Below are 14974 nucleotides of genomic sequence, written 5' to 3' on the forward strand. Positions count from 1 at the left end.
ATACCACAGAAAATAATGAATATAGGGCAACTCTGAATGATATTCCAAATCAAAGTAGAAAACTGATACTATCAAAATATACTAAAAAACGATAAAAAATTATCTAATATAGTCAAAAACCCTAATGCCAAATTTGTGAAATTTTGTAGTTTAAAAACATTTAGAATAACTTTAAAAATATTGTCCGTAGAAAAAGTCATTTTACATATTAGAAAAGTTGGTATTTTACACGAATTTTAAAAAATGTAGTTTAACTGGTAACTAGTCGTGGTAAGTGAAGGGGGAGCTGGGAGCCGACAAATGCACGAGATCAAAAACTAATAAAAGCAATCTAAAACTACTGTTATTTTCTATATCTCGGGATCTACTAAATATATTTTGATCGTTCTTTTTTTAATTTGTATGTAATTTTTCTGTACATTACAAATATATAATTTGTCTAGACATTTATTAATTAATAAACAGTCTAATTTTGTTCTGAAGCTATTTTCTTGTGGCATTTTTATAATTAAGTATTTTCTATGGGAAATAAGCCACAATTTTACTAAAAAATGAATTTATTAAGTTTCGAAGCCCAAATCGGGTTTCGTTGTCAAAATACAAATTACTATTAAAATAAACAAAAATGTTGTTGTTAAGTAAAAAATTCTTCTAATAATTTATTTAATCTCACTCATTTATATTAGCAATTCAGACGTATATTATACATTTTAAAGTAGAAGACTTTAAAATGATATCGCCAATATTTATGAGTTGCGTTCCTGGGACGACTTAACTAAAAGATAGTTCATTCGATTACATGAAATCAATCCCAACTCAAGAATATCCCTCGCAAAAAAATCATAGCATGTGATCTGTCTTTAAAAAGACAACCAAATGCAACGATGACAGTAAAATTCTCGCGTTAGAGATTCCATAGTAAATCACGAGGGAAAAACCAGGAAAAAACCTCGTGATACTATCCCGACATCGTAAGTATTTGGTCTTACGTTTAATTTACCTTCAAAAAACTAATACCAAATTCTGACTTTAATATGTTTAAATTATAAATAATATTAATAATACATAGATATACAATAAGTAATACTGAAATATAAAATTTGTACTAACTCGATATATTATTGACTTACTAATCGTGGTATTTTCTTTCTATTGACTTCCTCTTTCAGTGTGGGTAACCACATCCTACTGCATTCTACTTTGGGCTTCGAAACGTTAATAAATTCATTTTTTTAGTAAAATTGTGGCTTATTTCCCATAGAAAATACTTAATTACAGTCTAATTTGTTTAAACAATTTTTGAAAAAATAATTTTTTCCCAAAAATCCATGATTTTAATTATACTATCCCTATTAATCATAGAGAAAGTTAAGGTATACTTTAATAAATAAATTATCTTCAATAAATAATTATCTAATAAAAATCATTTATTTATTAAAGTGTACTTTAACTTTTTCTGTGATCATTAATGATACCATGATTAAAAAAATAGATTTTTGTAAAAAAAATTATTTTTTCAGGAAATGTTTAAACAAATTAGACTGTTTATTAATTAATAAATTTATAAACAAATTGCATATTTGTAATATACGTAAAAATTACATACCAATTAAAAAAAGAAAGATCAAAATCCATTGAGTTGATCCGGAGATACAGCAAATTATATTCATTTGAAATTGCTTTTTCGGTATTTTAACTCGCTGGATTTGTAAGTTCCCCCTAGTAATCGTTTGCACCAAATTTTTGAAAAATCGTTGAGAGTGCTGTGAAAGAATAATGTTAGTGCAAATTTTTTAAGAAAAAATACAAATTCCCTTCTTCAAAATGGCATTAATGAGACTCCTTAATTATTATAAACAAATTAGCTGTGAATTAAAAAAAACATATGGCTTACTTTGTCCCAAATGAGCCCAGGCTAAATTTTTTTATTTGAAAATTCGTGTTAAAATATTATCTTTTCGAATACATAAAAAGACTGTTTCCACGGACAACATTTTTAAAGTTATTCTAAATGTTTATAAACTACAAAATTTTAAAAATTTGGCGTTAGGATTTTTGACTTTGTTAATTATTTTTTTAAAACGTTTTTATATACTTGGCTTGGTTGTTTTCACGGTCTCCGCAAATTTTGTAATCCATTTTAAAAATACTTCTAGGCTACCTATGTACCTGAAATTTTCAGAATAGCTTATAACTAGCTAACAATGCAATATTTAACTGCTACAGTAAAATCCGCTTATTGGAATAGCCTTCGTGTCAAGCAAAAGTATTCCTATAACCGAGATATTCTAATAACCGATCATTAGTGTCTAGTAAAACTGTTTCGGTACCTCAAATTCGTATTCCTTAAACTGGGATATTCCTATAACCGGTATTCTAATAAGCGGGTTCGACTGTATTATACAGGGTGATTGATTAGTGGTGTAAAGCTCCGTAGATCCGTTACATTAATGGATAGCGATAAAAGTTAAGAAAAAAGTTGTAGCCAACTTTGAACTTCACATTATAAAATTAGTTAGAATGTTACAGGGTGTTCAACTACATAGTGGCAGATAAAAATTATGTTTTTTTAATAGAACACCCTGTATTTTATTTTATGTTCGAAATCTTCTTAACTTCTCCATTACAAAAATATAAAGGTTTAGTATGTTATACAGGGTATTGACAAAGTTATAACTAATTTTATATGAAAATCGTAACAAGTTTAACACCCTGTATAAATAAAAATAAGAACAACGGCAATGGTTTATTAATGCCATATTTTTTTATTTATTCTCAAAATTTTCCTAAATGATCGGTATTGCTATTTTTCATTATATTGAATACAGGGTGAGTCAAAACGCAAGTACATTATTTTCTCAGTAATTTTAAATGAAACACCATGTTTTTTTATATTACTATCGAAAAGTACTACTACGGTAATTTAATTTTTATATAACATTCCCTATGTCTAAATTTATTGGTTTTCGCAATTTTTTCATTTTTCAGATTAAATTATTAATTACGGGTCTAAATCTATCCAAATTTTAGGTAAGCCATGACTGAAATCAAAGATCATGGAATAATGACGCTCATTAATATTTATATTTATAAGATGTCTCTACTTATACATAGAAAACGACATGAATTGTTAAAACCTTCTGATATACACAGTCACAATACACGCAGGCAAGATATAATTCTTCCCAATTATAATTATAGACGTACTCGAAATGGTCCATTGTACCTCGGTATTAAAGTATACAACCATTTGCCCACTGGGATTAATTTCAATATGTAAGTTTAAAAAAAAATTTAAAAATTGTTAGGTCAATATGTTTTATAGTCTGGATGAATTCTTTTTAATAAATTTTAATGATCTAGACGGTTCCAACGCTTAGGCTAAAATCACATATTGTTCTTGTACAAATATTTTTGTTAAAATTATATTTATTGTAAATTTGTGATTTTGTGGAATAAAGATAACTAACTAACTAACTGAATTGTCTAAAACTGACAATTTACGATTACCGATTATCAATCTGTAATCAAAGGTATTTACGATTTTTCTTATTAACTTTTATTGCTATTACTATAACGGATCTACGGAGCTTTACCCCACTAATCGATCACCCTGTATGGATAAATCGATTTTTTTATTTCAAACTATTTTAAAAATGTGACTAATGCAATGATATTTTAAAGTACGGGAATAAATCGATATCTCCAAATTGATGGTGGGTCAGTTGCATTAGACTGCAGATCGAGAGTTCCCTAGTTCGAACACGCATGTTGCGTATCTTTTTTTAATTTTTTTAATAATTAATTTAAAGTTGATATACTTAAAATTCATATTTTAGAAGTTAACTATTATATATAAATATTATATATTATACCATTTTAAACAACCGTGGTATTATAAAAAGTACTTTTTTATTATAGTGTAATTTTTGGAATTTTAAGCATTTTATATCGTCAAATTATTTTATATTCTCTCCTATAAGTAATAAAAACGTTTTATTCTAAAAAAGTTCTTTTTTATAAAAGTGTAATTACTTATCTTTTTTTAATACATTTTGTTACTATCACTCTTCTACTTTCATTTGGCTTACTCAGATTTGCTATATCTTCATTATTTCCTGTCTTATCTTATTGCAAAATAAAGGTCTCTTTGGGATAAACAAATAGAATAACTCTTAAACTAATTAACGGATCAGTCTCAAATTTTGAGGGTTTCTTAAGTACCCCAATATCCAACTTTAGGTGAAACACTAAAGTTCTAAGGTAGTTTTAGTAAAAGTTATTAACAAATAACGATTTTCACTTACTTTGCAGTTTGCGTAGCAACAAATTAACTTTTTAGCATTAAAAAATCGGCATTTTGAAGGTTTTTCAATGTTCTAAAAAACCGAATTTTGTATTTTTATGTCAACTATTTAGTTTTTGAATGGAGTGCAAAAAATCGAAAAAATCGCGATTTTTGCACTAAATTGTTAATAATTAAAAAACGGACGCGAACTCTATACTCCGTCTATCCAATAGACGGAATAAGCACGTGAATAAATCACAATATTCCTTCAAAATACCTTAACCCACGCCTTTGTACACAATACCGATAACAGCAATACCGAATACCTTGTTATCGGTATTGTGTAAAAGGGCGTGGGTTAAGGTATTTTGAAGAAATATCTTGATTTATTCACGTGATTGCTCCGTCCCTTCCATAGACGGGGTATAGGTAGGAAACAAGTAGGTTTTCTTCCTATAGGTCCACAATAACTAAAAAAGTAGTCAGCTACCTGGATCTTTGAGTGTCCCGAGAAAATCCTTATTACCCTGGACTATAAAGCTTTTCTACTAACGTAGATTGTTTCGTGTTCAATATTGTTCTTACTGACAATTCATTAATTTAGTAGAGGACGAAGAACCTACTAACGATGCAATACCTACAAATGAAGCAGAAAATGATCAAGAATGGAAAACTATTAGGCGTAGACGACATCAGTTTAACGGACGAAGAAAAATTATAGTAGGTAGCAATAGAAATAGCGTTATGAGGTTAAGGGTGTTCCAAAAATTTCAACTCTACATGTTACAAGAATCAATAAAGGAACTACAACTGACTCTCTAACCGAGTTAATTAAAGTGAATTTTCCTGAAGCAACATGTGAAATGATTCAATCGAAACATCCAACAATTTACTCATCGTTCAAAGTAAATATATGTTCAGGGAACTTCAACAAGGCCATGAATCCCGAAGTTTGGCCTCACAGAGCTGTTGTAAGCCGTTTTTTTACCACAAGAAAAAAACAGACAGAAGAAGCTTAGTTTTTGATCCAGATATTACATTATTAAATATCCCAAATGTTAGTCAGAAGACTGGTTTTAAATTGGATAAGTTAGAAGTATTCAATTCTCCTAATTTTGACACATTTGGTAAAAATGCTTCAACTATCAATCAAAAAAGTTTTGGCTTACTTCATCAAAATATACAATGTGTATCAACAAGCATTGAAAAACTAGAGTTCTTCCTGCAGTGCGAAGGTCTACATAATGTATGTGTCTGTTTAACTGAGCACTGGAAATCTAAAGAACAACTAGGACTACACCATATAAATGGATTTTCTCTGGCTTCATCTTTCTGCTGTGACCAAGGGGAACATGGAGGGTCTTCAATCTATGTGAAAGAGGGTGTGGTTTGGAAGGAACGTTCTAATATATGTTCTCAATCTGAGAAATATAATTTTGAAGTGAGTGCTGTTGAAATAGACTATTGCCTTTTTAATTGTGTTGTGTTTTGTATTTATCTGCCTGAACGTGGCTCTATTGATGTTTTTATGTCAAAACTGGATCTAATACTTGATCTGCTAGTCTCCGAAGGTAAGGCTATAATATTAACAGGTGATTTTAATACATATTTCAAATCAAATTCACTAAGTAAGCAGAACTTGGTAAATGTTTTAGATTCTTATGGCTTAACCGTAGCTGTAAATGATTATACAAGAGTACCTGCAACTAGTAAAACTCAAATTGATTATATTGCTACAAACATAAATCACCAACAGAAAACAATGGTTGTGGAAGGTTTTATCTCTAATCATCCTGCGCAATTGTTCCAATGTAGCATTAACACAGACAATGATGCCTATATATTCATCCGTTCATATAGTGAAAGGAGCATAAATCGTTTTGTTCAAATCCTTGAGTCAACAAATTGGTCAGAGGTATTTAATACAATTTCTGCTGAGGATAAATCATTAGATTTTTTAAATACTATCCAAAATTACTTTCGGTCCCATTTTCCACTACTTAAATGTAAACCTAAAAAATGTAAACGTTCAAATTGGTTTACGCAGGAACTGTACCATTTAAGGGATCAGCTATTTTAGAAACGATCTGTCAGCAAAATAGTAATCTTAGGCCAGTCCTTCATTTGGCAAAGACAGAATATTCAATTAAATTAAAAGCAGCTAAAAGTAGTCACTTCATGAAACAGTTAAATGAATCATCAAATAAAATGAAATGTATTTGGCATTTAGTAAACTTAACAGTCGGGAAACAAAACAACTCAAAAGTACCTAGTGATAATAATAATAATTTAGCAGACAAATTTAACCACCGTTTTGTTGAAATGGCTCCAAAGTTACTTGCTGCTTTGGATCCTACTAAAATAGGTGGGTTTACATCAACATCAAAAAACCGTAATAGTTGTTCTATGTTTTTATATCCAACTAACCCACAGGAAATAACTAGTGTAGTCGGAAGTTTTAAATCCAAACACAGTTGTGGTTTTGATCAGATTTCCCCTAAGTTATTAAAACAATGCTTTCACGCTTTCGCAGATCCACTGACGGATATTTGTAATGCCTCTTTTCAACAAGGAATATTTCCTAGTATGTTTAAACTATCTATTGTAATCCCTTTATTCAAAAGTGGTGATAAAGATGACCTCAGCCACTACCGTCCCATAAGTCTCTTATCTGTGTTTTCAAAGATAATTGAAACTCTGGTTTATACTAGAATAAACGCATTCCTAAAAAACATAGTGTCTTGCATAATTTTCAACATGGTTTTACATCTTCTAAGTCTACAACTACAGCTCTTGCAAACTTCGTCAGCTTAGTGTTGGATGCTTTGGACAGACGAGAGAAGGCATGTGGTTTATTTCTCGATTTGTCCAAGTCTTTTGATATTTGGATCATAATTTGTTGCTAATAAAACTTAAGGGGATTGGTATTCGTGGTGTAGTTCTAAAATGATTTACTTCCTACCTAGAAAATAGAAGACAAAAAGTAAAGATAAAATCTAATGGACTTGTAAACGAATCAAACACATTGGATATCCATTATGGTGTCCTTCAGGGTAGTGTATTGGGTCCTCTACTTTTTATAGTATATATTAATGATATAGCTTTGATAACTAATTCACTGAGTGGAGTTAACATCATCAGTTATGCGGATGATACCAACACTCTAGTCACAGCAACATCCGATTAAAATTTGCAAAATAATACTACACAGATACTATCCACCATCAACAGTTACTTCTTATCCAACAAACTAGTTTTAAATGAAGAGAAATCAAAGTATATGATTTTCACGTCAAATAATTTATTAAACCATCAAGCCACTATACAAGCAGCAATAGATAAAACAGACTGCACGAAGTTGCTGGGGGTCCTGTTAGACAGTAATTGTAAATGGTCAAACCATATTTCTAATTTGAAATCCAGATTAAGTGGCGCATGTTATCCATTGAGAATTCTTTCACGTCTGTTTAATACATCAATATTAGAAACAGTATACTTTGCCCATTTTTACTCAATAGCCAAATACGGCATTGAAGTCTAGGGTTGTACTTCTGAATTAGAGCAGATATTCGTATTTCAGAAAAGAGCTATTAGGATAATATATAAAATGAAATTTAGAGATTCTTGTAGAGGCATCTTTAGACAAAATAATATTCTTACAATTCCTGGTCTATATATATTTTCGTGTATAATGTATTTACATTGCAAAATTTATGAATTCAATAAATTTCAATTTAATCATGTTTATTCAACAAGATTCAGAGACAATCACTTTATGCTTCCACAACATCGTTCTGTTTTGTTGGAAGGTAGCACACATTATGCAGCCATAAGCTTCTTTAACAAATTGCCAATAGATATACCAATGAATTTACATTAGCCAAACTTTCGGAGGTGTGTACATCAATATATTTGTGAGCTAGATAATTAGATTTGTGAGCCATATTCTAAAAATAACTTTTAAGTATGTTTTGTTGTATTTATTAATTTATATACTTTTAAGATGTACATTATATGTCTGTAACTTTGACTTGTCTCTTACATGTACAACTTTGTATAATGACGCATGTGATGAATAAATTTGACTTGACTTGACTTGACAATCATGATTTTTGTTTGTTTTTGTGTTCAAAGCCATTCCATACCTCTTGTGGTATTAAACCAAAAATTTGCAGCTTTTCTCTGCTGTTCGCAGGGAGTATTGTATCGTTTGAACATCTTAGATTATTCACTAGTGTTACATTAAATGATATGCTTTTATTGATGCCCTCTAGTCTTTTTAAGCATCCTTGTAGTACTGCTCTTCTTATAGGTATCTCGTTAGATTTTTGTTGGTCTACTCGTACTATGGCTTTCTGATCTATCTATCTAATTAGCCTTCTTCGATTACTTGGCAGACATTCGTGGCCCAATATGGCTGTTAAAGTTTTCGCTTAGGGTTTCACCATGTTCCCAGAGGTTATCTTCTAACATCGACGTTAAGCATTCTCAATTTTAAGAGATTAGAATGTAGATTGAATTATAATTACAACCATTGTTTGGTTCTGGGGCTAGTTAGCAAGTATATGAGTTCACTGGTGATGGACTGATAGGTCCGAAAACATTAGTTCTGAACACATTTTATACAATCCATTGGGACTTTTTAGGATTTTATTATGTTATACCTATTACATAGAAGTTGTTTTACTTCGACCGCTACTTACGAGTTTTTTACAGAATTAGTTATTTCCAAACAGGCGTTGAAGGCTTAGGACTAAAATACAATTAAATACATTTAGTCCAAGGTCCGGTATATGAACGACCTTCACCGATATGTTTAATAAAAATTGTTTGATATACAATTTAGTATGTTAATTTTGTGCTCGATATAATATTGTCCAGAATATAATTAACTAATAATTATTGAGAAATTATCAGTAGTAATTGCACAAGAGTTCTGAAATTATTGAATTTTTCCCGAGTGACACTTTGACAGTTTTAATTATGTCAAAGTGTCACGAGAGCAAAAATTCTATATTAATTTCAAAGATCGAGTGCAATTTGTTACGATTATTTCATGAATAAAACTGTTCAAAACCAAAATTCTATTGTAATTTATTTATGTAAGTACCATTAAACACACAGTTTTTATAAATACTTGACGATTGAAAGTCATCACTTTTATAATTTTTAAAACATTAATTGTCATTAATGTCACTGAATGTATTTTTTCGTAGCAACGAAGGGCATCTGACGTAATATACTTAACGACGGGAGATTATCAAAAATTATCGATTTAATTCAGATTTCTGTAGATTTCTATTGGTCAGAATCTCCTATGAATGAAATAATCAGTAATAATTGCACAAGAGCTCTGAAATTATTGAATTTTTCCCGAGTGACACTTTGACAGTTTTAATTTCACGAGCCGAAGGCGAGTAAAATTATGTCAAAGTATCACGAGAGCAAAAATTCTATATTAATTTCAGAGGTCGAATGCAATTTGTCGCGATTATTTCATGAATAAAACTGTTCAAAACCAAAATTTTATTGTAATTTATTTATGTAAGTACCATTAAACACACAGTTTTTATAAATATTTGACGATTGAAAGTCATCACTTTTATAATTTTTAAAACATTAAAATTGTCATTAATGTCACTGAATATATTTTTTCGTAGCAACGAAGGGCATCTGACGTAATATACTTAACGACGGGAGATTATCAAAAATTATCGATTTAATTCAGATTTCTCTTGCTTTCTATTGATCAGAATCTCCTATGAATGAAAAAATCAGTAGTAATTGCACAAGAGCTCTAAAATTATTGAATTTTTTCCGTGTGACACTTTGACAGTTTTAATTTCACGACCCGAAGGGGAGAATGTTTGTTTCTGTTCTTTAAACAGAAACGATCTACTTAAAAAAATTCTATCGGTAATGTTCTACAGTAGATAATTCTCAGTATAATTTTAATCTGATTGGACAGAATTAAACACGTGATCAAATACCTTACTATACGATTGGAAGCTGAAATCATTAAAAAATAATCAGTTTAATTTTTATTTCTGTAGATTTCTATTGGTCAAAATCTCCTATGAATGAAATAATCAGTAGTAATTGCACAAGAGCTCTAATATTATCGAATTTTTCCCGAGTGACACTTTGACAGCTTTAATTTCACGACCCGAAGGGGAATGAAGTCATGTCAAAATGTCACAAGGGCAAAAATTCGGTAATAATTTTAGAGATTAGAAAAATATTTTTTTAACAGTAGCTTCTAATTTTTTCAAAAATTTTTTTTTTTGCAAAATGTATTATTGGTCAATTATTTTTCGTTCTTTATTTGTTACATTGTTACATTTACACACAAAAGTAGCGTTTAATTGTCTTCACAAAATGTTGTATTTTGTGTTTGTGTGTTTTTTTTTGCAAAATTTATTACTAATTTTCTTTCTTTATTTGTTACATTTACATAAAAAAGTAGTTTTTAATTGTTTCAAAAATGTTGCATGTTATGGTTGTGTTTATTTTTGTAAAATGTATTACTAATAAATTATTATTATTTCTTTATTTGCTTCATTGTTACATTGATTACCGGAGTGATCATAAGTAATCGTCAATTGCCAACTCAGTCATGGCTTACTTAAAATTTAGGTAAATTTAGACACTTAAAATAATTTGCTCTGAAAAATGTATATATCTCGAAAACTAATAAATTTGGACATAGGGAATGTTATAGAAAAATTAAAGTACGGTAATGTTGCTTTAATACAGGGTGTTCCATTTAATATTACTGAGAAAATAATGTACTTGCGTTTTGACTCACTCTGTATTTGATATAAAGAAAATTAGCAATGTCAATAATTCTTGAAAATTTTAACAATTAATACAAAAATATGGCATTAATAAACTACTGCTCTTGTGCTTACTTTTATTTATACAGGGAGTTGAACTTGTTATGATTTTCATACAAAATTGGTTATAAGTTTGTAAATACCCTGTATAACAAAACAAACCTTTGTACTTTTGTGATGGAGAAGTTAACAGGATTTCGAATATTAAATAAAGGGTGTTCCATTTTAAAAAACATAAGTTTGGTCTGCCACTGTGTTATCGAACACCCTGTAACGTTCTAACTAATTTTGTAATGTGAAGCTCAAAGTTAACTACAATTTTTGTTATTAACTTTTATTGCTATCTATTACTATAGCGGATCTATTGAGCTTTACCCCACTAATCAATCACCCTGTATATGGATTTCATCAGTGTTCTTAGGTTTTCCATCTTATTATTTCCCTTTGCCAATCTTGCATTCAGTTCCCAATCTTCCTGACTTTTCTCATCTGTAATATCCCCGAGATATGTAAAATGGTCCACTCTCTCGAAATTATATTCCCTCTTCCTTTTGCTCTGTATTTTATTTTGACAATATATATATTTTTATAATTTTAGATCAAAATGTCATCTTCACCGGAGGAAACAACTCTTCCTCAAAGACTGCAGTCAAGCAACAACTTAGGTGAACAAAATTCAAAAGACCAAATAAAAAAAAATGGTTATTTCGAGCAAGATTTGGTATGGAGAAATGTAATTGTATATATAGTACTCCATTATTTGCTAATTTTTGCAATATGGAGACTTTTGACTGGTCAAATGAAGATTGTAACTTTTCTTTTTCGTAAGTTTGAACTACTACATAGATTTGTTTATATTAGTCCATTCTTTCACGGTTTTTGCTCTAAATTTTAAAGAACCTCTTGGATTGACATGAAATTTGGCATACGCATAGCTTACATGTCAAAGAAAAAAAGTGATATTGTGCCGACGTGTGCTTTTGCCCTGGGGGTGACTTGCACCCCTCTTGGGGGTGAAAAAATATATGTCCAAAACAACTCCGGAAATGGGTAAACTGACTAATTTTATGTAACTTTTGTTCTATAGAGCTTTTTCGCCAAGTCAACATTTTTCGAGTTATTTGCGAGTGAATATGTTCATTTTTCAACAAAATAACCACATTTTTAGACGGTTTTTCGCAAATAACTCAAAAAGTAAGTATTTTGTCTAAAAAACCGTTCTTAGCAAAAATATAGCCTACAAAAAAGTAAAAAAAATGGTGTACGCGTTAGGTCTCTGGATCTCGCAGAACCAGAGTTATAGCCAATGAAATGTAGATTCATATTCACCAAATTTCAAATAGAATATTTCGACGTGAAATATCCAAAAAATTAAGCACTTTTTGTGGAAAACCCATTTTAACTTTTTTAAAGTGTTTAAAAAAAGCTTTATTTCTGTTTTCACGAAAAGTTTCTAGCATTCAATTTAATTTAAGCAAGTTACGCTCAAAATAAAGTTGGTCCCTTTTGTTTTTGCAAAAAAAAAATCGGGAAGACTACCCCCTAATTAGCAACTTAAATGAAATTAATCGTTGCCGCTCCATAAATTATTTTACTTATATTGTATGATCTGTAAGTTTCATCGATTCAAAGTGATTATTTTTGAAAAAATTTGGTTTCAAAGTAAAATTTTTAAAAATGTAAATTTTGAAAAATATGCTTTTTTTCAAAATAACTTAAAAATTGTTAGAGATACCAAAAGTCTCGAAATACAAAAAAAGTCAGATTTGCTTTTCTGAATATCATGTATTTTTTTGTTTTTCTGTTAAACAAAAATTGATCAAGATTTGGTGTTTCTAAATTTGCATACATTCGTGATCAGTGACTCGTTCAACCCCTTTTAACTACAGCCGTTTCAATAATAAGGACTTTGAACCGATGAAACTTACAGATCATATAAACAATATATACACGAGTCAAGAAACTTGTGAAGTCGTTACGATTAAGTTCATTTAAGATACTAATTAGGGGGTGAATTTCTCGATTTTTTTACCAAAACCAAAAGGGATTATCTTTATTTTGAGCGTAACTTGTTTAATTTTGATGCTAGAAATTTTTTTATAAAATAAAAATAAATCTTTTTTTAAACACTTTAAATAAGTTTAAATGAGTTTTCCCCGAAATATGCTTTATTTTTGGTTATTTCACGTTAAAGTATTCCACTTGGAATTTGACGAATATGAACCTATATTTCATTAGCTATAACTCTGCTTCTACTAACTAAAAAAAAACGTGATATATTCACTATTTTTTAAATTTTTTATAGGCTATATTTTTGCTAAGAATGCTTTTTCGACAAAATACTTACAATTTGAGTTATTTGCGAAAAACCGTCTAAAAGCGTGGTTATTTTGTTGAAAAAATTAACATATTCACTGCCAAATAACTCGAAAAGTATTGACTTAGTGAAAAAACGCTATAGAACAAAAGTTACTTTAAATTAGCCAGTTTACCCATTTCCTGACTTTGTTTGGGCGAATATTTTTTAACCGCCAAGAGGGGGTGAAAACCACCCCCAGGGCAAAAGCACTTATCGGCACAATATCACTTTTTTTCTTTGACTTGTTAGCTATGTGTATGCCAAATTTTATGTCAATACAAGCGGTTCTTTAAAATTTAAAGGTTTTGCAATATTTTACCGTTAATGAATGGACCATATCCCAAACGTTAATTAAATATATTTAACATTGTTCTGAGGCAATTTTCTTGTGGCGTCTTAATACAATGTATTATTTTTGTAACCAAAATTTTACTTTAACATAAGTTTATTCTGACGTTTCAATTTTCACTTTGGAAATCGTTCGCAAAATGCAAAACATTATAGTAGGGGAGACAAGTATGCTAAATTTGCAGTTACTCGAGCGTTGTGGGAACTTATTTGGTTGTGAAGATTAGGTCCTGAAACAAAAAAAGTTAAGTTAAGTTTTCCATTTTTAGTTACTTATTTTTCCGTAGGCGGTCATGTATGATGCCATTCGATATATTTTTAAAACATATTCGCCAGTCAATGGGAGCAATAATAGGATATTACCTCCGAATTCTATCCTACTGCATGGATTTTAATGAAATTTTGGGCCTAGCCTCTACTTATCTCCTAATTCAAAATCTGCCCTATGCCGATGTGTGCTTTTATCTTGGGGGGTGGTCCCACCAAAATTTTTTGGTTAAAATTACCAAGAAATTCGCTAGAGAACCTAATTCTAAGCAAAAACTGTTCTATAATTTTTGAAGATATTCTTCTTTAGCGGCGAATCGATCGAGGGTAAAATTGTACATTTACCGCGCGCCTGCGCACACTGACAGTATGTAGTTCTGAAAGTATGTAGTTCATTGCTAATCTTTCAAGATAGGTATGTATGTATCTGTAATCGTGCAACTAAGTCATTAAAAGAATATATTAGTGGTTTTAGGAAATGTATTATTTATTATAATTCTTGTGTTTTTGGATTAATAAAATATTATGTAAGCATAACAGTTTTACAGTATGTATAATATGTCGTGTGCCGTGTTGTGTAATTATATCCGAAACTTACTTGTCTATTTCTAGTGCCTCGATGGAGTAGTTAGAAATGCGTTGGCACTGAGATTGGAAGGTTGCGGGTTCAATTTCCGGGCGATTCATATTTTTTTTATTTTTGGTTGTTTTAATAAAAATTTTTTGAAAGTGGTAGATAAGAAAGTTAGTTTGATTTTTAAATAAAATACAAATAACCTTTTAAGTATATTTACTTCGTTTAAATTACCTATTATATAATAGAAGAATATCTTCTTACGTGCGTACATAGTACACACACATTCTTTTTTTTTTAAA

General features: G+C 29.9%; 1 protein-coding gene across 4 annotated transcripts in view; it reads left to right on the forward strand.

The window, feature by feature from the left end:
• Positions 1 to 14974, forward strand: part of LOC126885982 (acyl-CoA Delta-9 desaturase-like) — a 70837-nt gene that overhangs the window by 38020 nt on the left and 17843 nt on the right. For 2 of the 4 annotated variants that reach the window (XM_050652819.1, XM_050652821.1), the window contains exon 2: positions 11723 to 11948. In XM_050652819.1, coding sequence (XP_050508776.1) covers positions 11729 to 11948 — 220 coding nt within the window. In that variant the 5' untranslated portion in view covers positions 11723 to 11728. Of the gene's footprint in view, positions 1 to 8160; positions 8183 to 8234; positions 8253 to 11722; positions 11949 to 14974 lie in introns of those variants that run through there. The other 2 variants (XM_050652827.1, XM_050652829.1) reach the window with 2 other exon arrangements.

This window comes from Diabrotica virgifera, chromosome 1 (genome assembly GCF_917563875.1).
Source record: "Diabrotica virgifera virgifera chromosome 1, PGI_DIABVI_V3a".
NCBI lineage: Eukaryota > Metazoa > Arthropoda > Insecta > Coleoptera > Chrysomelidae > Diabrotica > Diabrotica virgifera.